This window comes from Propithecus coquereli, unplaced genomic scaffold (assembly GCF_000956105.1).
Source record: "Propithecus coquereli isolate 6110/MARCELLA unplaced genomic scaffold, Pcoq_1.0 Scaffold438, whole genome shotgun sequence".
In the NCBI taxonomy this organism is placed as follows: Eukaryota; Metazoa; Chordata; class Mammalia; order Primates; family Indriidae; genus Propithecus; species Propithecus coquereli.
In genome coordinates this window covers 136,956-162,480 of record NW_012150152.1, presented here as the reverse complement: position 1 = coordinate 162,480, position 25,525 = coordinate 136,956, and the positions used below count along the sequence as shown (strand labels likewise).

General features: G+C 53.6%; 1 protein-coding gene and 1 pseudogene across 1 annotated transcript in view; both read right to left on the bottom strand.

Annotated features, from left to right (window-relative positions):
• Positions 1–3,420: 3,420 nt before the first annotated feature.
• Positions 3,421–25,525, bottom strand: part of PBX4 (pre-B-cell leukemia homeobox 4) — a 48,648-nt gene continuing 26,543 nt past the window's right edge. Inside the window, exons 3-8 of the mRNA XM_012653990.1 lie at positions 10,571–10,818; positions 10,110–10,300; positions 9,764–9,899; positions 6,338–6,494; positions 5,781–5,887; positions 3,421–3,769 (exon numbers count right to left, since the gene is read on the bottom strand). Coding sequence (XP_012509444.1) covers positions 3,677–3,769; positions 5,781–5,887; positions 6,338–6,494; positions 9,764–9,899; positions 10,110–10,300; positions 10,571–10,818 — 932 coding nt within the window. The 3' untranslated portion in view covers positions 3,421–3,676. The remainder of the gene's footprint in view (positions 3,770–5,780; positions 5,888–6,337; positions 6,495–9,763; positions 9,900–10,109; positions 10,301–10,570; positions 10,819–25,525) is intronic.
• Positions 14,599–14,970, bottom strand: LOC105818115 (annotated as a pseudogene).

Below are 25,525 nucleotides of genomic sequence, written 5' to 3'. Positions count from 1 at the left end.
GCTGGCTAACTCCAGCCTTTCTAATGGCTATACAGTATTCCACCGCATGCCTGGTAAACCACTGGCTTGATGGACATTTGTTTCCAATTTTTTGCAATTACAAAAAATATGGCAATAAACGCCTCACCCTTTGCACACATACACATGGATCTATAGAAAAGGTCTTAGGGAATTGATGGGGTAAAGTGTGTGTACATTTTTTAATCCAAACAGATTCCAGAAACTTGCCCTCCTGAGTGCTGTACCGACCGGCAGTCCCACCCCCCCGACCACTCCCTCTAGGCTCAGAGCCCCCACTGTGCTGCTCCCTCCTAACGGGGGCCGGGGGCGCAGGTCTCAAAGCCTCTGAGCCTCAGTGTCCCTACCTGTCGCATGCACATCCAGCAGGCAGTGTGGGCGAGCTCAGAGGGTGAGTCCCCAGGACTTCCCCTGGGTGCCTGTAATCATCTTCACGGCTCCAATGCTGTCGTGCGGCCACGTCTTGGGCATATTTATATAGCGCACTACAGAATGTTAATAAAGCGGACTTTATGTGCGGAATTGGACCTGGGGGAGGCTCTAGCTCTGAATTTCCGAAAAGTGAGCTGCAGTCACCCCACGGCCACAAGAGGGCGCAGGAGAGCGGCAGGCAACGCGGACCGAGGGCTCAGCGCCAGCCTCAGGCACACACGCCGCTGCTTTGTCTCCAGCGTCCACAAGGGCTGCCCCGGCACATCCCACCCTCCCCCAGGACCTGCCCAGCAGCTCTCCCTCACTTGCTGCCTCAGTTTCCCTCCCACACCCCAAGTGCCCTGGTGACGTCTTTGCTCTGAATCTCCTCGAGAGCTGACTGCTGGAGCCGCTGGTTCTCCTTGACTTGAGGCCCCACTGCGCCACTGGAACTGTTGTCACTCCTGCTGCTGGGTCCAGCGGTCACTTCTCCATCCTGGTGGAGCTTCACGTCTGCTCCTGATATGTCTGTTCTTCGGTTTCCATGGCAGCCTTTCTTGGTTTCTGTCCCATATTCTGGCCACTCCTGACTTCCAAACTGCTCTTTCTGGGGCAGACCTCTCCCCTGAATGTGGCTGGCGTGTCCAGCTGTGACATGGACACCTCAAGCCTGACAGTCCAGAGCTGCACACGCCCCCACCTTCCCTGTCTGTTCCGCAGACTCCAGCCACCCCCACTCTTGCTCACAGCAAGTCCTGTGGCTTTACCTTCACCTCTGCCACCTGCTCAGGGACACTTGGCCATGCACCGCCTGGATCATCCAGGACAGACTGAGTATGATAGATGCTCCCAAGCTGCTGGCACCTTCCGGCCCTTTCCCGTGTCTGTGGGTATCTCGGGCCAGGCAGTGTCCCCGCATGCGCCCTTGCTCACCTCCTACAGGGCTTGCCTCAGAAGATACCTTCCCTGATGGGTGTTTTTCTTCCTCTTTTTTTGAGATAGGGTCTCTCTGTCACCCAGGCTGGAGTGTGGTGGCATGATCACAGCTCACAGCAGCCTCAAACTCCTGGGCTCAAGCAATCCTCCTGCCTCAGCCTCCCAAGTAGCTGGAACTATAGGCGCCACCACCGCTGCCTAAATTTTCTTACTTTTTGTACAGATGGGGTCTGGCTATGTTGATCAGGCTGGTTTCGAACTCCTGGCCTCAAGGCAATCTTTCTGTATTAGCCTCCCGAAGTGCGATGACAGGAACTTAGGCCAGGGAGAGGGAGTCACTTCTGTCTTTTGGCTGCAAATGATAGAAAACCCAGACAAGACGCTGTGGGGAGGGAAACCCACGGTAGGACCACAAGCTGACCCAGCTATGGCCAGGAGTGGGCAGAGGGACGACGTCTCCCCTTCTCTCGTCCCCAGATGCCCCTCTCACCCGGTCACGGCCTGTCCCCACAGCACCCCAGGCTGCAGAGTCCAGGGCCCTGGATGTCAGGGCTGCCCAGCACCCAAGTGGCTCGTGCTGGCAGGGATGGGGGTGAAGATCAAGAGGGCTCAGTGGAAATGTCGCAGCTGCACCGAGGGGTCTCTGATGGCTCTCCCAGGCCCGCCCTGACATCATGCAAGGCAGCGAGGGAAGAAAGAAGGGTGGCGATGCCATCAACCCTGTGGCAAGGCTGCGCTTCAGGGAGCAGCAAAGATGGGAATCCTCTCAATAGCCCACACTTGGGGCCACACGAGAGACAGAGGTGGTGGCCGCTCCGGGATGGACGAGGAGCAGCCTCCAAGATGTATTACGTGGGGAAAAGCGAGGTGGGCAACAGCACCCGTCGTGTAACAAGTGGGGCCACACAGGCTGGGGTGCCCTATCACAGATCATCGCAGGAGGACACGCCTGGGGAAGGGGTCAGGACGGGACAGGGAGGGACAAAGGTGCTCTCCTGTGCCCTTTGGTACTGCCTGCAGCTGAGATCCCGTTCTTGGCTCTTAGAAACCACAGAAATGGAGGCATGTGGCGGACACAGTGTGGTGACGCGGCCGGCGGAAGCAGCCTGACAACGGTGCACAGAGGCCTGGAGAGTCTGCGGCGGGGGCTGGGTCTGGGGGTAGCCAGAGCTGGGGCCAGGCAGGAGCCCAGTGAGGATCAGAGGTAGGCTGACTCCCCACCCGATTCACGGTGGCCACCACTCTCGGCCCTCATGGAGCAGGCTGGGATGCCGCCATCTCCGTGTGGGCAGCCCCTGGCCCGGAGCCCTCACAGCCAGGCGAGGAACTGGAGGGCACTGGCGCATCCAGCTGGCCGGGACCCGGGGTGAACTGGCGTGGAGGCGCATGGAAGCCTTCCCGGGCCACGTCAAGGGACAGAACATTCTGGACAGGAGCTCAGTCACTGGTCATGGTGGCGGCTAACAGCGTGGAGTTGGGGTGACCACGACACTGACTGATGGGGGCAGGGGATATTTGCTCCAGGCTTGGCAGCACATTCACGTCTCCCAACAGTCTGGTCCCACCCCGTCATCTTCATTTGCAGGCGAGGAAGCCACGACCTGGCAAGGGGTGGGATGGGGTGGGGAAGGGTCCCTCTGAAGCTTCAAGCATAGGACAGAAGGGAGACCCAGGAGCCGGGGGACACTGAGCGCCCAAGCCTTGGCCAGCAATGGCTGGAAGGACCTCATAGCACAGAGTGCAGGAAAAGTGCTTGGGAAGCTTATTGTCTATAATGACTTTTCAGCTAAAAACAAAATAAAAAAACAGCAAAACAGCAAAAACAACACAAAATGCAAAACCAATTCCCAACAGAATTCTGAGCTCAGGACAGATTTACATCAGAGCAGAATGAGCTGACCCCACGGCGGGGGAAGCGGGCGCACAGTGGCGCAGGTGAGGGGCAGCTGGGACTGGTGCCCACCGCATCAGCTACCACCCGAAACCAATCTGTTAGTGACCAAACATCAAGATTAAAATAAGTCAAAAATTTTAATGGGAAAATTTGTGGCGAGTCCTAGAAGAGACAATTCAGTCTTACCATAAAATTGCTATTAACATTAAGAAAACAAACTGAGGTGGGAGAGCGAGTGGCGTTGGGGCCATCGAGAATCCCAGCAGACCAGCGCTGTGGGCAGGGCCCAGGACGGGGGGCTCGGGGCCGCCGTCTCCCTCGTCCTGGGTGTTCTGAGGTCATCAGTGGCAGGCGCGGAAGAACACGAGTGCCAGCACAGAAGCCCACGTGGCACTCCTTTCTGCTTGTCTCCAAAACTTAATGAAATGCGTCAGAGTTTACATTGCCAGGGTCTCCAGCAGGTGAGGCAGTCGACGGCGGGGGGCTGGCCCCCTGCCAGCCACCTCTGGCCTGAAAAGACAGAGACCGAACATCAGAGGTGGTGACCGTGAGACCAGTGACCACCAGCCCTCACGTCCCTGAGGCAGGCCTTCCACGGGCCCCTGGGAAAGCTCAGATTACGCCAACGGATAACCCCAAAGGAGAGCCAGGAGGGGAGGGAAGGGACAGAGTGGTCAGTCCTGGGTGGTGGCAGCCTCACCACCTGACCTGTGACGTGGACGAACTGGCCTCCACTGCCAGCCCCAGGGGCTTTGGCAAAGGACTGACGTGGCATCAAGCGCAGCTGGGGTTTCTGCACACTGAGGGATGGGAGACGAGGTCAGGCCTGGAGCTGACGACAGTCCCCACAAGAACATCACGGTGAGACTCAGTGAGAGGGAAGAGGTGCTGAACCCTGGCCTGATGGGCAGGGGCACCCCGCATCATGAGGGGTTGGGGCTCCATCTGTGGTGCAGGGATGGTGCAGCGCCCACCAACTCCAGGACGTTTGTCCACACGACCCGCCCCACCGTGCTGGGCACGGCGCACGCCAGGCCTGTTGGTCTGAGAGCAGCTCGGGCAGGTGCGCTGCCGAGGGACATTCTGCCCTCGGATGGACACACAACGCCTGGCATCTAGTCAGGAAGATGGAGAGCAGGCCTGTGTCCCAAAAGGAAGAGGCTAGTGAGGAAGGGGTGGGACAGGCTGGCGCCCAGGGCCGAGGGAGGGCTGCCGGCTCTGTGAAGGAGCATCTGCACCAGCCCAGGCTGTGAGGGGCACAGGGGAAGGCAGCTGTGGGCCAGGACAGGTCGTCGCGGGGCTTGCCGTTGGGGTGGGGGGCTCTGAGAGACGAGAGCAGGATACGGTAGCCAAGCCGGGCACAGTATGGGTGGGGGTGCCTGCGGGCTGTGGCGTCTGCACCAGGACCCTGATGATCCCTGCTTGCTATGAGGGGTGGGTAGGACAGCCTGGTAGGTCCAGGGCTGGTGGTGGCAGGGACCCTCAGCCCCTAACTCATCCTACACACTCCCACGCCTGCTATGCACAAGGCACAGGACTGAGCCACAGTGGTGCTCGGGGCAAGAGGCGGCCTGTCACCTGTGCCCTGGTTGGGGGTTGCCATGGTGATGGGAGGGCACTGCCACTGCAAGAGGTGTGGGGCACTGCCTGTTGCCAGGGCAGACCTTGCCGACAGCAACAGGAGGTGTCTGTTCTAAGCCCCGCAGTGGTCAGTCAGGAGGGGCTGCCTGGCTCTGCAGGGGACACCTCCACGAAGGAAACCTGTGGGCTCGGCAGGGCCCTGGCCGACAGCGCACAGCCTCACTCTGAGGTGGGCACGTCACGGCTGTGCCTACGCGGTGTCGTCAGGACAATCCTCACACCCGGTCCTCCCAGCGCCACCTGCAGCTGGGTTAGGCCCCTGTGACCATCTGGGGAGGCTGGGCCTGTGAGAGGTGGGCACGTCAGCCGCCCGAGACCCCTGGCTCGTTTTCTTCCTAGTCCTCAAACGAATCCTCACTCTGGCCAAACTGGGCACCCGCGGCTCTTCACCAGACAGCAGGAAGGGGTGCCGGCGCGGAACTTCGTTCCTGGCCAGCACTGTGGCACTGGCTAGCGGTGGGTCTGAGCCCAGCAGGGCCCCACATCTGCAGTGGGAAGGGGCCCATCTTTCCTCCAGGCCTCCTGCTCGCTGCCTGCCCCTTCCTCTCCAGGGACAGATGCCACCTCCTCCCCACACTCCCCTAGGAGGAGGATCCTTCCCCTCCACAGCCAAAGCCCTCATTCTGGGGCCTTGTGTCCGCTGACTATTCGTGGCGGCTGCCATGAGTTCTCGCCCTGCCACAGGCGGAGGTGCGGGTGAGGCACAGTCTTTGCAGAGTGGGCCCCGCAGAGCCGTGCCCCTGGAGGAGGCTCAGCCAACCTGCAGTTGCTGGGACCTCCAAGGAGCCCCCCTGAGGTCAGGCTGGGAGGTGGCTGACAAGATGGCCAGTTCTGAGGACCGGCCACCCACCGGGGCTCTGCAGGACTGCCCCGGACTTACCTGGGACTGCAGGCTGGCTGCCCCCGGGGAGGGCCGGAGAGAGGCCAGTGTCTGCAGGGTGAGAAAGGCGCTCCCAGCACTAGTCAGCGTGAAGGGCCCAGTCAAACCTGGAAGAGGTGGGAAGGTGAGGATGAGTGTCACAGCAAGAGCCAGCAGTCAGCAGAGCTGTGGCACCCCTCAGGCGGGATCCACCCAGCCCCTCCGCCAGCAAGAGGCTGGTGGGCATCTGGCCTCTGCCCCTCCCAAGTCCCGTGTGTGGGGGGGTGCGAGGTGGAAGGACCTGCCCAGCGGGGAGAGCAGGGCACTCCCCAGCACACTGCTTGTGTCCTTTCTTATTGGTGCCAGTGTTTCTGTCCCCGAAGCACCGGCACTGCCGCCGGTATCTGTTGGTCGGGATCGTGGCCGTGGTCAACACGAATAGAACAGAGCAAAGAGTGCTCACGGTGACCAGCCGGGGAGAGGCAGTGTGGTCCCGTGGCAGCCTCCCCGGATGGGCTCAGTGGTCCCGGCCACATGGGAACAGACGATGGTCCCCAGGCTGGGCCAGCCTCACTCACCACAGCTGGGTGTCGGTGGACAGCTGGTGTGGTTCCCTGGGCCCCTGACTTCGGTGGTATCTGTGGCTGTTTTACCCATGTAAATGGTAGCCTCTTCTTGGAACTTCCTCATGTTCTTTTTATACCGGATTCTTTTGTTGCCGAACCAGTTAGAGACCTGTGGAAACCCACACAGAAGTTGCTGGAGGAGCTGAGCCAGTGTGAGGCATGATGGGAACAGACTGTGGGGTCCACCTGGGGTGCCTGCTGCTCCCACTGCCTGAGAGGAAAAGGCTTTGGACATGTTCAGTCTGGGGGCTGGTTCAGAGGCTGGGACTGAGAAGGTGGCACCAGATAACCGTGGACCCAGGGAAATGTCCACACGGGTTGAGGACACCCTGGACCCAGTGTGTCTTAAGAAATAAATTCTGCTGCCTAAGAACCAGGTGCTGCTGGAACCTGGACTGAGGAAGGAGCTGGAAGGAAAGCAGGAATGTCTGTGACATGCTCAAAAACACAAGAGACAAGTGCCACTTGCTGCTCCCTGTGGTAGCAGGCTGCAGGTCACATTCTGGATTCCTCTGCAGGGAAAGGGAGAGCCAGGGAGACATGTGTCCCCTGGGAACCGGTAACCCTACTGCTGGGAGTTCAGTCTAAGGAAAGAATGGAATGTGATCAAATGCAGAACTATCAAATGGCAAGGACGAACTCCGGCGGGGTAGTTGGAATGACCCAGGTGCTGAGCTAAGCACTTTTCATATATTGCTTTGCCTACTCCTCACGCTGACCTGGGAAGGGCCATCATCACATCCACGCTGTAAGAAACAGAGGCCCGGGGGTGAGAGCTGGCCAGAGCCAAGATGGAATTTCAGCCCAGCTCCGACTCCAAACCAGCACTGGCGTCCCCAGGGGCGGGGCTTGTCACTCTCAGCACTGTTGCTGATGCTGGGGGCCGCATCTTTCTCCGTGGAAGCGTCTTGTGCATTGTAGGGGGTTGAGCAGCGTCCCTGGCTTCCAGCCACCAGATGTCAGGAGCATCCCCCCACCAAGTTATAACAAAAAATGTCTCCTGGAACAGAATCACCCCTGGGTCAGCACCTCGGGGCCAGCGCCTTCCAACAGGCACGGAAACGTCTGGTGCTCACCCAGGGCCGCAGCTCGGTATTCCAGAGCAAGTGCAGTGTACACATTGTGTACCGAGAGCTATGAAACCACTGAGCGATGGGTAGGATGGTAGATGACCTTTGCTCCTTAAAAGTGTTCTTCTTGGCCAGGCGCAGTGGCTCACACCCGTAATCCCAGCTGTGAGGCCGAAGCGGGAGGATCACTTGAGCTCAGGGGTTCGAGACCAGCCTGAGCAAGAGCGAGACCCCTTCTCTACTAAAAAATAGAAAAATTAGCCAGGTGTGGTGGTACGTCTATAGTCCCAGCTACTCGGGAGGCTGAGGCAGGAGGATCGCTTGAGCCCACGAGTTTGAGGTTGCTGTGAGCTACAATGACACCACTGCACCTAGGCGGCATGACAGAGTAAGACTCTGTCTTTAAAAAAAAAAAGTTTTTCTTTAATGTCCCTACATTATCCTTGCAATGTTAACTATAAAAAGAAAGATGCCTCTGTGTGCTCCCTGCTCCCAAAATAGCACCTCTTCCCTGACTGTCCCCGGGCATGAGGTGGCCATCTCTTGACCCACGTGAGGTAAGCAGTTGGCTTCCACTTATCTATAAGGAATGCTCCAGAACTTGTGGAACTAGGTTTGCAGAGAATGGCAGCAAATACTTTCCATGGCGTTTTAGAAGGACAAGGAGAAAGCTTTCTGCATAGAGGGATCAAGGAGGGCAGATCCACCGCTGGGAGGAAAGAGGCCCAGTGCCTGGAGGAGGGTGGGCCCCTGGCCAGGGCCTGCCATCTCCAAAGGGAGAGGCCCCGCACAGCAGCTCGCCGGGTGTGATGCAGCCCCACCCGGGCCAACGCATCTTCTCCACCTGCTGTAGCTCAGGAGCCACCAGCCACTCCCTGCCCAGACCTCTGGCTGAGGCAGCTGCCGCTCTCCGGGGCCCCCCACTAGCCCCACCTAGGCTGGGCTCCCTGCCCCTGCCCCCTTTCTCCCTCGGACCTCCTCAGCCTGGAGCTGGAGCTGATTCTGTCCTGAAGATGTCCATGGGCCTCCGCTGCGACACCCTTCCTGCCCCCATCTCTCCTAGGTGAACCTGGCAGCCTGTATAACGTCTGCACCCAAATCTGAAAGACCCTCTCCTTCAACTAATCATCAGCCATTTCAGGATGTCCCAAGACCTGGTGGTCCCACCAAAGTGGGAAGGGGCTCCTAGCACCGAATTCTCCTGCTGGTGGGTGGTGGGGGTCTCAGGGCCCAGGCCACACAGTGGGACAGCCAGTGCCTGGAACGTGGACGGTGCTTTCTAAACTCTCATCTGCAACCAAGCCTCTCTCCAGATGAAGTCTCAGTCGCAAGACCCATCTGCTCTCCAGAGGCCCCAGCCATGGGGCGAACCTGGCTGCTCTTCAGACAACTGTTGGCGGAGCCCAAGCAGCAGCCACACCTGACACTTCTAGGGCCTTGAAGACCCAGAGGTACTGCCCCTTGCTCTGGCTCTGGCCTTGTTTCTGGTGACACCACAGTAGTTCCCGGTGAACGAAGGGAGATGTGACTGGCACCTCTGTGATGTTTTGCTCCCTGTGTGACCCTGAGGGCTTCCTCTCGCTCTCCGTCACAGAGATGCAGCTGGACACAGCCTGGATGGGGTGGCGACAGAGCGTGGTGCCTGAGGACTAGAAACTCAGTCTCTCCAACTGCGAAGTATGGAGAAGGGGCTGCTCTGGAGGGCTGTGGTGACTGTCGGTGAGCCATGCCGTGTGTCAGGGCCTGCCACCACTGCTGCCACAGAGGTGGGGGCCGTGCCGGCGTGAGCAGGAGCGCTGTGCCCAGGCCCCGCTCTGCACACTCGCACGCCCCTGGGTATGGCCTGGACTGGCCTCTCTGCTTTAGGCTGCCTGGACTTACTGCTCCCACTTGAAAACCCTCTGGAATGTTTCTTTGCCTCGGCGCTTCCCCCCTTTGCCTCAATTCCACAGAGGATGCTAGGGGCAGACGAGCAGGCTGTAGGGTCAGGGACTGCACACTCCACTCACGTCACCTCAGGGAGCTCACACTCCACATTCGTCCCTCGGGGAGTCCCCAGGTCTCCTGGGGGGTGCACTTGCATTGCTGTCTCACGGTTAAGGGAGGAGAGCGACTGCCCGAGTCCCATGTTCACGGCACACAGCCGGGATGGAGCCTGAGCGGGCCAGCAGAGCCTGCAAGCCTGGCTCCTGTTCCGCACCGTCCCTCTACATATTTAACTAACTTCCTAGGGTGTCCTCATGAAACGCAACCTTCCACCTCTCCCAGCTACAGGGCGGGGGCGGTGTGTGGCAGAAGAGCACATCACCTGGGAAACCGTGATGCCGCCCTTCCTGGCCAGCTCTTCTTTGGCCTCTTCGCTGGGGTAAGGGTTGCTCAAATGGGAATAAAAATACTCATTCAGCACTTCTGTCGCCTGCTTGCTGAAATTCCGTCGCTTACGCCTGCAAAGAGACGGCCTCGGTGTCCACGTTAACATGCTGGGACTCTAGGAACAGCCCCCTCTCCCCAACTATGGTTTTCTAGCAATTCTGAAAAGAGTGATCAATACTTCAGGATCGTCTTCCCAGCTATCCTCAACCCCAGCCAGCATTGATTCCTGTCACCTTCCTCAGAGCCCACCCTTGGGGTCTTGGCAGTGTGTGGTCCCTGACCTGGCATCGAGGAACCGTGAGCGCAGCATCATCACGGCCTCGCAGGTGCTCTGCTTCAGCTGCATCTGGATGGCACTGAACTTGCTGTGAATGACGCCAACCATGCGCTCGATCTCCGTGGGGGAGACGGGCCTCATCCTGCTCTGCTCCCGGAGAAGGTTGGTGACATGTGTGGTGAACTCACAGCAGGCCTGGGGTGGGGACACAGACAGGCCAGCCTGTAATTGAGCAGCAGGGCAGTGAGGGGCGGCAGGCTCCACACTGAACCAGCCACCTGCCGCGCCCTGGCTCACACACAGGCTGGTGACTGAGAAGTCGATGGAAAGGGCTTTCGGTAGCGCCGGCCACCTGTGCGTGTGCTCCCTGTCCTGCGCCACATAGGAAAGGTGGCTAGCGCTCCAAGTTTTGCTTTGACAAACGCACGTTCACATGATAGAAACTCTTCCATGCAGAAAGATCACCTGTTCATATTTCTCTAGCTCAGAGTGGTAAATCTGTCGGATCTCGGACAGCTTGGCCCTGTAGTCAGAGTGCTCAATGCTATTGTCATTTGGACAGCCACCTGGTGTTGCTGGGCCGGCCACTGCCGCCGGTCCTCCTCTTTCTCTCTTCTCCGGCCTGGACACGCCCTCGGCCAGCAGCATGTTATCCAGCCTGGTGAGCTGAGCGTGCGGGGGATCTTCCTCCTGAATGCCATGGATGCTTACCACTAGATAAGAGAGACAGGAACAAATCAGGGTTCATTTTCTGGAGAGAAAACAAACCACGAGAAAACATTAGCGCCGGTGTTCTGTCTGAGCATTTTGCATAGTACCTTCTGGGGAAAGGAATACTTCCTTTTGTTACTAGATCTGATGACAGACACCGAGTAACCCACTATGACACTGGTCCAAATGCCACCCTCTGGAGTGTGTTCTAGAGAGGAAAGGAGAGGGACAGGCTGCAGCCTGACATAGCCCATGTGGGCAGAACTTGGCCACAGGTAGCAGGGCCTGGGCAGGGTGGGGCTGTGGGGGCACCTGGTGCTGGGGAAGACTGAACCCCTTCTTTAGAAGTGCTGGGGAGGAGGGCACACTGCAGTTGCTGGCCCAGTGATGAAGGCAAGCGGCAGCATGGCTGGCCCAGGCACAGGATGGTGTGGGGCTGGTGTGGGGGCTGGTGTGGGGCTGGTGTGGGGGCTGGTGTGGGGCTGTTGTGTCTGCTGTGTATGTGGAGGTGGGGGTGAGGTTGTTGCTATAAAGTTGTCAAGGCAAGGCCGGGCGCGGTGGCTCATGCCTGTAATCCTAGCACTCTGGGAGGCCGAGGCGGGCGGATTGTTTAAGCTCAGGAGTTCGAGACCAGCCTGAGCAAGAGCGAGACCCCGTCTCTACTAAAAATAGAAAGAAATTAATCGGACAACTAAAAATATATAGAAAAAATTAGCTGGGCATGGTGGCGCATGCCTGTAGTCCCAGCTACTCGGGAGGCTGAAGCAGAAGGATCACTTGAGCCCAGGAGTCTGAGGTTGCTGTGAGCTAGGCTGACACCATGGCACTCTAGCCTGGGCAAAAGAGTGAGACTGTCTCAAAAAAAAAAAAAAAAGTTGTCAAGGCAAATCCTGATCAAGAGGTGCCAGAGGTCAGGGGCAGTGGCTCACGCCTGTAATCCTAGCATTCTGGGAGGCTGAGGTGGGAAGATCACTTGGGGTCAGGAGTTTGAGACCAGCCTGAGCAAGAGTATCTCTACTAAAAATAGAACAATTAGCCAGGGTGGTGGTTTGTGCCTATAGTCCCAGCTGAGGCAGGAGGATCGCTTGAGCCCAGGAGTTTGAGGTCACAGTGAGCTACAATGATGCCACTGCACTCTAGCTGGGGCAACAGAGCAAGACTGTGTTTTTAAAAAAAAAAAAAAAAGTGCCAGAAAAGAAAGATGAAAAAACTACTGAAAGACTATAAAGCAGAAAAACAAGACAATTGGCCCTGCAATCTGGAAAAGCTGTCCCAGCTCCACCGAGAGGGGCAGGGGAAGCAGTCAAGGAGTAGCCACCATCCAGGTGGACACAGCTGTGGGGACCTCAGGTCAGCTATGGGGCAGTCAGAGAGAGAATCCATGGGATCTGTGCCCCCCGGATATGGGTGTGAGAGAAGAATCCAGAATGACTCCCACGTTCTGCCATGAGCGGCACAATGAATGGCGCCACATTCTCCCCAGTACAGCACAGAGTAGCAGCTTGTGTAGGTGGGGCTGGGTGAAAATGTGGCCTCAGCCTGGTCCCGTGACCCAGCTAAGCACAGGTGTCCAGGTGGCCGGGAGGCGGCTGCTTCCTGCGAGTCGAGGGCTGAGCAAATCGTCTGGGCTGCAGGTCTGTATTTGGGGTCGTCAGCAGGTAGGGGTGTGTGAGAAATTTCTATGCACACACTTGTATCTCTAGCTATCTAGGAGGTGGCCATTTAGAAGTAAATGTTGGAAAACCAACATCTAAGGGACAGGCAGAGGAGGAGGCAGAAAGAAAGCATTATCAGGTAGGCTGAGGAAAAACCAAAGTCACAGAGGGTGAAAAAGTGGGCTTAGTCATTAGGAGAGTGTTGCTAACCTTTGCAAAAGCAGCTGCAGGGGTAAGTGGGGGAGAACGTGACTAGCAAGTTCCAGAGAAGCGTGGGAGCCAGGCAGGGCAGGGAGGAGATGCTGCGGCAAGAGCCGGAACAGGTTCAGGCCCAAGGAGGACGGTTTCGTGGGTGTCTGTGTTCTGTTTGCTTCTTTAATGACAGAAGAACTGTCTGCAGCTACAAAGAAAGGAACAGGTGGAAGATGGGGCGGGGGTGTTTCCTGAGGAGAGGGAGGCAGGGAATGGGGGAAGGAGGTGAAGATGTTGATCCAGTTCTAACTTTTCAGAAAAACAAAGTATCTTCTTGGAAACAGCTGTCTTATTACGTCAGCTACTAACCGACTTAAGTGCTCAGTTTAATCGGATTATATAGATGGTTACTTACAAGCATCCCTTTCTTATTCCCTATATAACAGGTAACCTTTTTTTTTCGGTCAAAAACTCACTAGTCAAAACTGAAGGAGCTCAAGAGATATCCTTATAGGGATTTCCCTTAGATACACCCACTTCTACACTTAATGCTCATTTATTATAAGCACGCAACAAATTTCATAAACCAGAATTTTAAACAAAAGAAAAAAAAGTAGCGAGCAGATCCAAGGACTGACCACAAAGCTGATACTTAACAGAGGATAGCATTCCTCCCTCTCCAAAATTATGCTTTATTCAATTAAAATTTGGAAAAGCAATGAGAAAAATTGGAAGACTGCGAGAAGAGTCCACATTCTGTTAAACATTCAAGGCCACATGGATGGGGGGGACGAGGTGACAGAGATGCAGAGACTTATCCACAAGTACCCAGGCAGTGAAGGTCCACAGCACAAATTAGCCACACAAATTAGATACAAATTTGCCTATTTGACGATAAGGACATAAATTAGAAACAGCGGAAATAGCTAACACCTGGGACTGGTTAAATACATTATGGTAGATCCAGAAGATAATCTGTAAAATGATATTATATAGCTGCCAACAATCATATTTTCGGAGACTTTTTAATGACATTAAAGCATCTGAGTTTCCTCTTGCTGCTGTAACAAATTCCCACAAACTGAGTGTCTTAAAACACCACCAGTTCACTGCCTCACAGTTGTGTGGGTGAATTCTGAAGTGGGTCTCCCTGGCTGCCGCCCAAAGGACTGTGGGGCTCCAGAGGATCTGGACAGAATCATGGCCCTTTCAGCTCCTAGAGGCCTCCCTGCGCCTTCATCCTCTGCTCCTTCCTCCACCTCAAAGCCACAACGGGGTCATGCCCTTCTCACGTCACACCCATCATGTGACCCTTCTCTGGGCTCCCTCATCCACTTGTATGGACGCCTGTGGAGTCCCCGGGCCCACGGGCGTATACCCTGAATCAGCTCCCCATCTTAAGGTCAGATGGGGCCATTCTTCTGTTGGCCACACGAAGCTGAAGAGTTCATGCTGGCTGAATGAAGAAGTGAAAGACTGTTTCTCAGCTCAGTCTGCTGTTGCCCAAAGCCTGTGTCCTGTGTAGGGAAGAGAGACCCGAGGAGAGAGGCAGAGACTGGCCAAACAGAAACAGACACTGGCACAGACGTGCTCAGAAAGCAGACTGGACACCAACATTCCAGACAGGAACAGACGCTGTTCTCTAGCTGGTGGGATCGAGGGTGTCTGTTTTCTTTTTTTGTTGTTGTTGGCAACTTAGAATGCAAACAAGATAGCCTAGGTTAAATAATACAGTTTTCCAAAGCTGAATGTGCTCATTTGGAGCTCAGTTTTTCTGCTTGAAATGCAAAAACAACTTCCTAAAACTCCTAGGTGGGAACACGACTGTTTTGATGATCTGTGATTAGATGAACTAATCAATCTCAGTTGGTGATGTCCCTTTTTTTTCCTTGCTAAGAGTTTAAAAAGTTCTAGAATAGATGCATTTTTCTAGTCTTACACTGACAATATCATTCCAAACATCTGGGAGGAATATACCACATGCAGGACTCTGTCTTCATCCTTCTCGCTTTCATACACCTCCAGGATTGGCGAGGAGACACACGCCATGCTCTGTTCACCAACAGGATGAAGGCTTGATTAGCATTAAGCTGTAAGCGCCTTCTAATTATTTTGATGATGTCTCTCGTGTTGACATGATCAAGTATAAGAAATTTCATTTTATCCAGGACAGGAAGATGCTTCTCTCCCTTGTATTTGTGCTATTGTCACCAGGATTTTGGTAGGATGCTGCTCTTGGGTAAGTCAGACACCATCTACTCTTTGTTCGAAGGTGTGGCGCTGCTTGAAGGTCTTTTCCCACGGCATGGTGCAGAGGGGCATGGTACGCGGGACTGGGCAGTGGTGGCGCTGAGGGTCCCAGAGGCTCTGGAGGATGATGATGGTGGTGGCAGTGGCCCTGACTCTGGCCCTATTTTCTTATTTTGTTTCTCTGTGTTTTCTAAAATTTCATAACCATCTCTGAAAACCATCACCATGAAGGAGGGCTTCAGGATGTATCCCTGCTGAACTACATTGGAGCAGATACTCCTCTCAAGCTACCTTTCCAAATATCACTCAGGTTCGGCTCTATCTCTTCCCAGAAGCACTCCTCTGACACCACGCACCTATTTAAAAGTGTGCTGCTGGCCGGGCGCGGTGGCTCACGCCTGTAATCCTAGCACTGTGGGAGGCCAAGGCGGGCAGATGGTTTGAACTCAGGAGTTCGAGACCAGCCTGAGCAAGAGCGAGACCCCGTCTCTACTAAAAAATAGAAAGAAATTATCTGGACAACTAAAAATATATAGAAACAATTAGCCAGGCATGGTGGCGCATGTCTGTAGTCCTAGCTACTTGGAAAGCTGAGGCAGGAGGATCGCTTAAGCCCAGGAGTTTGAGGTTGCTGTGAGCTAGGCTGACGGCACTCATTCTAGCCAGGGCAACAGAGTGAGAATCTGTCTCAAAAAAAAAAAAAAAGTGTGCTGCTGGGAGTGATGAGTTCCTTGCCGCCTGGGGGCCACTCTGGCCCTTGGCCTCAGAGCTTTAGAGCACACCCCCTCCCTGAGAGCCAGACCAGGCTGCAGGCTCCTGCTGCGCTATACTTGGGGCCCCTCCTAACCACTCACTGTGTCCCACTGGGCTGCACCTACACTCCTTCTGAAAGAACTGAAGGAAAAGTGTTCCTTTTCTCAGTTAGCTGCTAGTCTCCAGTTTGGAGACCCAGTTCTCTAACAATCTTTATCTTTTTTTTTTTTTGAGACAGAGTCTCACTGTGTTGCCCGGGGTAGAGTGCCGTGGCGTCATCCTAGCTCACAGCAACCTCAAACTCCTGGGCTCAAGCAATCCTTCTGCCTCACCCTCCCGAGTAGCTGGGACTACAGGCATGTGCCACCATGCCCAGCTAATTTTTTTCTATATATTTTTAGTTGTCCAATTAATTTCTTTATATTTTTAGTAGAGACGGGGTCTTGCTCTTGCTCAGGCTGGTCTCGAACTCCTGAGCTCAAACAATCCACGCGCCTCGGCCTCCCTGAGAGCTAGGATTACAGGCGTGAGCCACCGTGCCCGGCCACAATCTTTATCTTCATGACACTGTAGACCAGACTGGGCAACAGCAAGACCATCTCCACAAAAAAATAAAACAAACATAGCCAGGTGTGGTGACATGTGCCTGTAGTTCCAGCTACTTGGGAGGCTGAAGTAGGAGGATTGCCACCTGAGCCTAGGAGTTTGAGGTTGGAGTGAGCTATGCTATCGCCACTGCACTCTGGCTCTGGCTTCCAGTAACAGAGCGAGACCCTATCTCAAAAACAGAAAGACCCTCCAGCTGTCGATTTTAGTTCCCCCTGCACTGGCAGCAGCCATGAGCTCGGACAGCCAACTCAGGACGGTGCTCACAGGGTACCTGTCCCCCAGTCTGGGCCTTATGGATATGGGTGGCAGTCACAGCAGGTGGACACTCTCAGACAGACAGGTAAAGGCAGCTCTCAGAATTAACCTGCATTTGCCTATTCCCTGTAATGACCGCCCCGCCATCCTCCTGGCTCACAATGGACAACGGCCGTCTTCTCCCTAAGTCTCTCTCTTTTCAAATCCTGTTGATTCCACCTGGATGATCGATCTCCCATTTACCCTTCCCATTCCTGGGCCCCTACCACACCAACTCTCCCCTCCCCGCCACGACCTGGGGAGCAAAGGCCTCCTCCCCTCCCACCCATCACACACACCTGCAAGTCAACTAACTTCAAAGGCTGCATTCATCATACCATTCTTTTGTTCAAAAGACTTCAACAACTCCCTGGCACCCACAGAGATCCTAAAATTTGAAACCCAGCCCTTAAGGCCTTTCCTAAACTCACCTTTGTGAACTGTCCCCCTCAGAGAGCTGCAGACACTCTGCTTAGGCCCTGTATGTTGTTCAGCAGCTCCGTCCTCAGTGCTGAGGTCCACGCCAGGCATCGGAGTGGGTGAAGGAAGACACACAGGACCCAGTCCCTCCCAGGGCCCCCCGCATGCCTGACACCTGAGATGCAGGAGGAAGCCACCTCCACACCTTCCATCACAGGTTCAACTGAATTAGGGAAAGGAACATGCAGCTTAATGCAAATGTGTTTCATGTGTGTGTACACAGGTGTGTATGTGCACACAGGTGTGTATGTTCCTGCTTGCCGGTGTGTGCATGAGATTTGTGGCTGCTTCAGGATGCATGGCATTCTTTCTTTCATTCATTTATTTATCCAATAGCAAACATCTGAAAGCACATCACAAGCTGGGTACCATGCTAGGTGTTGAGGAGTTTAAAAAATATACCAACAAAGCTTAAAAAGTATACCAGAAAACCTGCAGGACTTACTATTCTCCAACTAAAACTCTCAGACTACGGCGAGAACACCGGTGCCTTTCTCATGGACTCCTCACAGGGTATGCATCCTACGGCCTTTCTGGAGGGGAGTTTTAGAAAGATCTTTAACATTGACAAGTGCATAATCTTTGATCTCCAAATTCCTGTTCCGAGAATCTGAGAATTTATCCTACAGGGACGACACCTGTAAACAAAGGTGAATTTATAGGAGGCACATTACCACAGTATTCGTAATCATGAAAGACCGGAAGCGCCCAGATGTGCATGAATTTGGGCACAGACAACATACCCATCACATTCGGGCCCTGTGGTGTTAACAGCATGTCTCTTGAAGGTGCCATTACGAGAGGCAATCACACAGTACAAGCCTTATTTAAGGTTATACATTTTTGCAAATGTATACATGTCTGAGAAAAAGCAAAGCTTTAAAAAATAAGTTACCCAGGAAAAATAAGTTACCCCTGTGCCTCGGTCACTACTATCAGTCACTGTGGCAGTGGGGGGCGGGGGGGCTGCCATCCCACGCATGTGCATTTGGACTTCGCTTGCTGTTTGGACTTCGCTTGCTGTCAGCTGCTTCCTCGTGCGTGGCCTGCAGCTCCCTCAACACCGTGCTCTGGTCCTCCCAGTGCACCATCACTGCGTAATTATGGTCATTAGACCTTCGTTACCATCAATTACAGCAAGCTCAGTTCCGGTGGACTGTTCCAGAGCATCTCAGCCATACCCCTCAGATCCCCCAGGGCTCTCAACTGGCACACTGGGAGGCCTTGGGGACCAGAGGCTCAGTTTAGGGACACCCTCTGCTGGAGGCACTCAGACATGGAGACGGATCTAAAACAAAGGCACCCTCCAGCCCCAATCAAACTGCCGGATGTCCTTCTGTCCCCAATGTACTGAGGGAGATAAACAACCACAGTAAACCAAATAATGACATAAAATAAAATTGGAAATATTATGTTTTTTGTAAGAAACAATATGAAACTGCTATGGACTAAATGTTTGTGTTCCCCCAAATTCACATGAACCCCTAGCCCCCAATGTGACTGTATTTGGAGATGGGCCTTTTAGAAGGTAATGAAGGTTAAATAGAGGTCATAAGAGTGTGGCCCTGATCTGATAAGATTACTGTCCTTGTAGGAAGAGACACCAGAGAGCTCACTTTTTCTCACTAAGAGGTCTTGTGAGCTCACAGCAAGATGGTGGCCACTTACAAGCCAAGAGAAAAAGCCTCAGAATGAAATCTACCTTGCTGGCACCTTGATCTTGGACTTCTCAGCCTCCAAAACTGTGAGAAATAAACTTCTGTTGTTTAAGCCACCCAGTCTGTAGGATTTTATTAAGGCAGCCCAAGCAGACTGAGACAGGAACATAACCCTGAGCGGTTTTTATTTTTCTCTCCTTATGAAACAAAGAAACGGGGAAAGCAGAAGGCTTAGAGGTGGCCTCTTTGGCCGTGACTTCCCCGAACTGCTCCCTGGTCCATCGGGAGCGCCGTTGCCCGCAGCAGGGCTGTGTTCCAGCTTCCTCTCACGCTGGGGGCGCGAGGCTGGGCTGAGGAAGTCTAACCCAAGTGTTAAGGGCCAGAGACTTTAGATGCCCCAACTGGTCCCTTAGGTTAGCTACTTTCCGATTATGTGGCCATTGTGTCACCCACTGGCCATCGCCCTTGGCTGTGAATGGAGCAGCTCTGAGCACTGACTGGTGGAGTCACAGGACAACAGGCCTGGCCCAAAGCCCGCCAGGGTGTGGGACTCAGCAAAAGGTCACCTCGTTTCCTCCCTGCTGTCTCAAACCAGCAAGAAGCTGAGCCTCTCGCCTGCGGCGGTGGGGCCTCCTGCACCATTGACTGTGAAGAGTGAGCTCTGGCCTCCCAGCACCCACAGGTGTGCACTCTGCAACGGACGGAGGGACTGAAGCTGGGTGAGAGGTGGCCAAACCTGTGATGACAGAAAGCTGAAGCCTCGTGTGCCGACCTCAGGGATAGGGGCCCCAGTGCACACTGAGCACCTGTAGTCCCAGCTCATTCTGATCAGAGCAGCTCAGGCAGACACCTGAAGTGACAGCACCAGTGAGTGTCTCTGCAGTCACAGGTGAGAACTGACATTAAGGGAAAAACCTGGGGACTTCTTGCTTTTCAGAAAACAAGATGCTTTTTTGATAATTTACTGAGTACTAAGGTCTGGGCCTAAGCTTTGGGGGTGACAAATGGCTGGGATTGGAACAGCTCTCCTGACGGCATCTTGGAAGGAACTGGCCACCAGTCACAGTTCTGCAGGGGGCACCCAGCATGGTAACTGGGACCTGTGCTGAGGGTAATGTTTCCTGTCCCGATTCTCAGAATGTGAGCTCAACTTCCACGAGCTCCAGCTTTTCTTGCAGACAGAGAGCCAAAGGTCATAAGGTAATTCACTCTACAAACAATCTGGCAACGCACTGGTCACTGGCAAATGATAGTGATCATTTGTTGTGAGGGTGTTTCTTCTCTAAACAATGCCTCCGATACTGGAAGACAGGTGGTCATGGCAAGTAACCTTTTGTACCTAGACCCCAACTGCTTTAAAAAAAAACAAAAAAGGCCAGGCACGGTGGCTCACGCCTGTAATCCTAGCACTCTGGGAGGCTGAGGTGGGAGGATCGTTTGAGCTCAGGAGTTAGAGACCAGCCTGAGCAAGAGCCAGACCCCATCTCTACTAAAAATAGAAAAATCAGCTGGGCGTGGTGGTGCATGCCTGTAGTCCCAGCCACTTGGGAGGCTGAGGCAGGAGGATCGCTTGAGCCCAGGAGTTTGAGGTTGCTGTGAGCTAGGCTGACGCCATGGCACTCTAGCCTAGGGCAAAAGAATGAGACTGTCTCAAAACAAACAAACAAACAAACAAACAAACAAAAACAACAATAACAACAAAAAAGCACCAGCAACTGGGAAGGTCTAAATGGCTTGGGGTTGCTCTTTCTGATGCTGCAGCTTCTATCTTTTGGGTCTCCCAGGTTCCTCCTAGGGATAGATGCCAATGGAGCATGTACTGTGACCCAGGAGTCTTTCCCTATCGGAGTCCTTTCACCCAATAGACTGCAGGTGTCCCAGACTCATTCTCGGCTTACCTGGACAGCCGCTCAACCACGCATGGCAGCCACAGCCCTCAGGGGCTCCCGGAACTGGCTATGGCCACAGAGATTAGAGGCCAGTCCCCTGTGTCAGGGAACCTGGTTTGAATCTGGGCTTGGTCAGGGCCAGTTGTTCCTGGACATGCGCAGTTTCTGAGCCTAGTTCTAGCATCATTCAGATGGGATCCCATGCATGAGGATCCAACGAGATCATCAGGGCAGTGTGTGGCCCGCTGCTCCAACCCAGGCAGGAGCTGCTGCTGTGAAAAGCCACATCCACGCCCCAGCTCAGGGGCCCCAGGGCTGTCCCCAGGACCTCCACCTGGCATCCCATTGAAGCTTCCTCTCACCTGCAGGGAAGCTCTGCAGATGCCCACCCTTCTGGAAACCACCATCCCTCACCCACTTTTGCCTGTCCTTGCTCCAGAGGCAAAGAATTCCTTATGCCAGGGGTCACCAGAGAGTAACTATTTCGGGGTTTGTGGGCCACACAGTTCACCTCTGTCACAGCTACTCAACTGCTGCTATATTGCAAAAGCAACCACAGAGACTCCATAGTGCAATGAGCAGCTGTGCTCCAGTAAAACCTTTACTTACACACCCTGCAGTTTGCCAGCCCTGCTTCACAGTCCAGACCCGGACTCCTGGAAAGGTGTTCTGTGCTCTGGGCTGGCCCATGCCTGTCACCTGCCTACAGCAAAGCCCCAGGGACACCAGCATCTGCATGTACAAACTTATAGCAATGGGACAGAGTCAATTATACGTCTACTGAATTTAGTGTAACTTTCAGGCTTACTACCTTATACGTCTGTTTTATTTTTTTCTTTCTTCTTCCTAATAGATTATCTTGCTTGTGTTTCACAAAGGCACCAGGCTGCCATGGCCAAAACCCTGCCTGAGGCCGGAGCAGCCTGATGGCTGCACCTGGGTTGCTCTGGGGAGTCCCTGAACTGCTCAGTCCCAGAGTCCAACTCTTCGGGTCCATTAGAGCTGGTGTGGAACAGTCTGGAAGTGACTCTTTTGGAGAGTAAACCTATTTCCTTGCATGCATCTGTAGAACGCCTGCTTCCCCTTTGAGTCATTACCGCCCTGGGGTGGAGATGCCAGCCCAGGGGCACCACAACTGCCATGGGAACCCAGACCTTGGGGTACAGCACTTAGCTTTGGGGGCTGAGGGACTGGGGGTTACGAGCTGAGAAGGGTGTTCCTGCTAAGGTGCAAGGTGACAACGTGGGAATAGGTGTGGGGTTTTGGAGTGGCTGCGGTGGGCTGGGGGTTGAGCCTGAGCAGCAGGAGACAAGACTGGCTATGAGAAGCCCATGGAGGAAGCAGAGCTGCCCAATTTTGGAGAGAGCACCCACGGGTGTGAGGAAGAGAGGGGAGGCCAGGACAGTGGGAACACCAGCAGGTGGCCCCAGCAGGAGGCCTGAAGCCTAACACAGTGAAGGTGAGGGGTGGGCAGGACTCTCCTGAGAGAACCCAAGGCCCCATCTCTCGGAATCTGGCCCTGCGTGCTCCTGGCGTCCCCCACTGCTGCCCACCCCCCTCATCACGCAGCTCCAACCTGGCTTTCCAGGGCTCCTAGAGCACCAAGCTCTTGCCTGCCTGAGACTGCAGTGAGCTCTTTCTGGCAAGGGAGCAGAGATGTCCCATCAGTCAGGTCCTAGCTGATGTCAAATGTCCCCCAAGAGGCTGTCCCTCCTGCCTGCCCCACCTCCCTTCTCCATGCCTAGGGCACAGGACTCCCTCTCTTACGGCCATCTGGAGTCGCCCCGCTCACTCGGAACTATCACGGTCTTATTCACCGCCACTGTCCCAGCTCCTGAAACACGCCTGGCCTCAGAGAATCATGCTCAGGAAATAGGAACTGGTGCTAAGAAACCTTTCCCTGAAGGACATCAGGCCATTTTACAGACTGGTGCTACCATATCCTCAAAGGAAGGAAGCTTTTCTTCAACAAGCTCCCTCAGAGAATAGAATGAGCAGAGGCCACCCACGTACTGTGTGGAGAGCCCTGCTACCAGCTCACGGGGCGGGGGTTGCTGTGGGAGAAAAGCGTGGCCCGGTCTCACTCATGAACATGGAGCTGAAAGGGCTAAATCAGTCGGCGAACTGAAGACAGCAGGGTCTGTCGTCATAAATACACGAATCGTAACCAAGAGGATTTATCTCTGCACGCAAGTGCTTTCAAAGCCTGTCAGTGTAAATCATCAATGTAAAGGAAAACGAATGTTAATAAATGCAAATGAAAATCAATGTAAATCACCACAGTGACCTAAAGGAACAAAACCACAACCCAGAAGATGCAAAAAAATCAATGAAAACAATACTCATTAATGATAAAAACCCTTAGCAAAATCAAGGAATACAAAGAACCTTTCTTAACCTGATGATGGACATCTCGTCAAACCCCACAGTGAACCTCAGACCTCCTGGAGATGCTTTATGTATTTATTTTTTAGAGGCAGGCCCCTGCTATGTCACCCAGACCGGAGTGCAGCGGCTATTTCAGGAGCCATCATAGTGCACTGCAGCCTTGAACTCCAGGGCTCCAGCAATTCTCCCGCCTCAGCCTCCCCAATAGCTAGGGCTACAGGCACATGCCACCTGGAGATACTTTAGCGCTGCAGTCCCCAATCCGCGGACTGGTAGCAGTCCACGGGCTGTTAGGAACTGGGCCACACAGCAGGAGGGGAGCAAGCAAAGCTTCATCTGTATCTACAGCCGCTCTCCATCGCTCACATCACTGCCTGAGCTCTGTCTCACCCCCCCACAACCCCCTCGCCGCAGCCTGGTCTGTGGAAAAACCATCTTCCATGAAACTGGTCTCTGGTGCCAAAAGGCTGGGGACCACTGCTCTAGAGGCACTGCTTCAAGTAAGACATAGGCAGGGAGGCCCCTCCTCAGCTCAGTCTTGCAGGGGCTAGTCAAAAGGATGTGACCAGAAGCCCATGACAGAGATGGACCAACAGGCAGCAGCTAAGGATGGAGAAGATGTGACCCACTCACAGGCTGGAGGGCATCCCTGCAGCTGGAGTCACAGATGTACTGGACAACTTCCCCTCCCCTCCACTGTGCCCCCAAACTGACCTCAAGGTGGGGTCTGACCAACTGGCTGCTGCTGGCCACCCACACAAACAAGGGCTGTTTTACATTATTGTTCCCTGGGGATAAAGAACACTGAGTTCTTAACTCTACGCAAGGAGACTTTGGAATGCAGCCTGTCTGTGTTGAGAACTGCCTGCCTTTATCTTTGAAGCCACATCCCATAGGTTAGCTCATTTAAGCAATATTCTAGATACATCCTTGGAAGTCACTGAACTTTCTCAGTCCCACAGGACTTTAGAAAAAGAATACATCAGTTTCTGCAATCATGAGTGCCACATACTAGAAACTCACCAAGCCAAGGGATTAGCATACGAGGCAAATTTCCACCATCTCTAATTAATCCTTAATTCAGATAGACCACAACCAGTCACAACGGAAGGTGCTGGAACCTCAACCAAATGTGCAAATTGATTTCCTTTCCCTATGCTAGTACATGCTAGTTAATTAAAGCCCTGTAATTCTGTAATAAACTACTATATGGACTCCTGATGCAGAGTAGAATGATTTGTGATTTGATTAGGCTTGTTTTCCTGTGCTGTTTTCCTTGTACATGGCCACAGGGCAAAAGGAAGATAGCAAAACACTGTAATATTAAATGTAGCCAGGTAAAATACCTGGAAAAATGAGCCCATTATCTCCTATTAGGATTAACAAACATTTAAGAGCCATGGCTAAGAAATATGGTACTTACGGATGGTTTCTGTCTACCATAAACATTTTTATTTCTCATCAAAAGAAATGTTCAAATTTCAACTGAACGAGAACTAATGGGAGCCATGGGGAAAGGCCTACATGCTTCAGGAGCTGGGTGGCAGCCACTGGAAGGTGTGTGTCTTTATTTGGCTGAGTCTCACGCAGGGAGGTGACCAGCCCAGCAACACAAATACTAATCATGTCCTACCAATTCCTAGTCTGAGAATCCAAGATTTTTAAGTGGGCCAATGCCCTAACTACTCTGAAAGGAATTGCCCCAGGAATTAATGTTAATCAAGCAAGTTCTAGGTGACAGAACAACTTAGCATTTTCTGTCAGGAAAGATTAGTCACTTTCATGCCATCGGGAGGTTTACTGGTCACTGGGCATGGTAGCTCACACCAGCACTTTGGGAGGTGGAGGTGAGAAGATCACTTGAGGCCAGGAGCTTCAGACCAGCCTGGACAACACAGCAAAACCCTGCCTCTATCAAAAAAAAAAATTTAATTAGCTGGACATCATGGCGCACGTCTGTAGTTCCAGCTACCCAGGAGGCTAAGGTGAGAGGACTGCTTGAGCCCAGGAGTTTTAGGCTGCAGTGAGCTATGACTGGGCCACTGCACTCCAGCCTGGGTGACAGCAAGACCCTGTCTCTAAGAAAAAAAACAAAGAAGTTTACCGGTAGGTGCTGTGTGCCAACCCTGCCACGGATCGCAGACTTGCCCTGTGCTTTCCTAGTGCTGGTGTTCCAGAGAGGGAGTCAGAAAACAAACCAGAAACAAAAGCACAAGATAATTTCAGCCAATGGTTAAGCCTTAAGACGAAATCTAAACCAGGTATTAGATGCTGTAAAAAAAAATTCACAAGAATATGTGTGTGTACTAAGCCTTAAGACTATAGCCTTAAGCTTAAGCCTTAAGCCTTAAGCCTTAAGCTATAGCCTTAGCTATAGGCACACTCTTTGAGGTATAACCCCTACCAGTTCTCAAGGTGATTTTATAATAGATTTATTGAGATATAATTTGCATGCCATAAAATCCACTCATTTAAAAAGAATAATTCTGGTCAGGTGCGGTGGCTCACGCCTGTAATCCTAGCATTCTGGGAGGCCGAGGC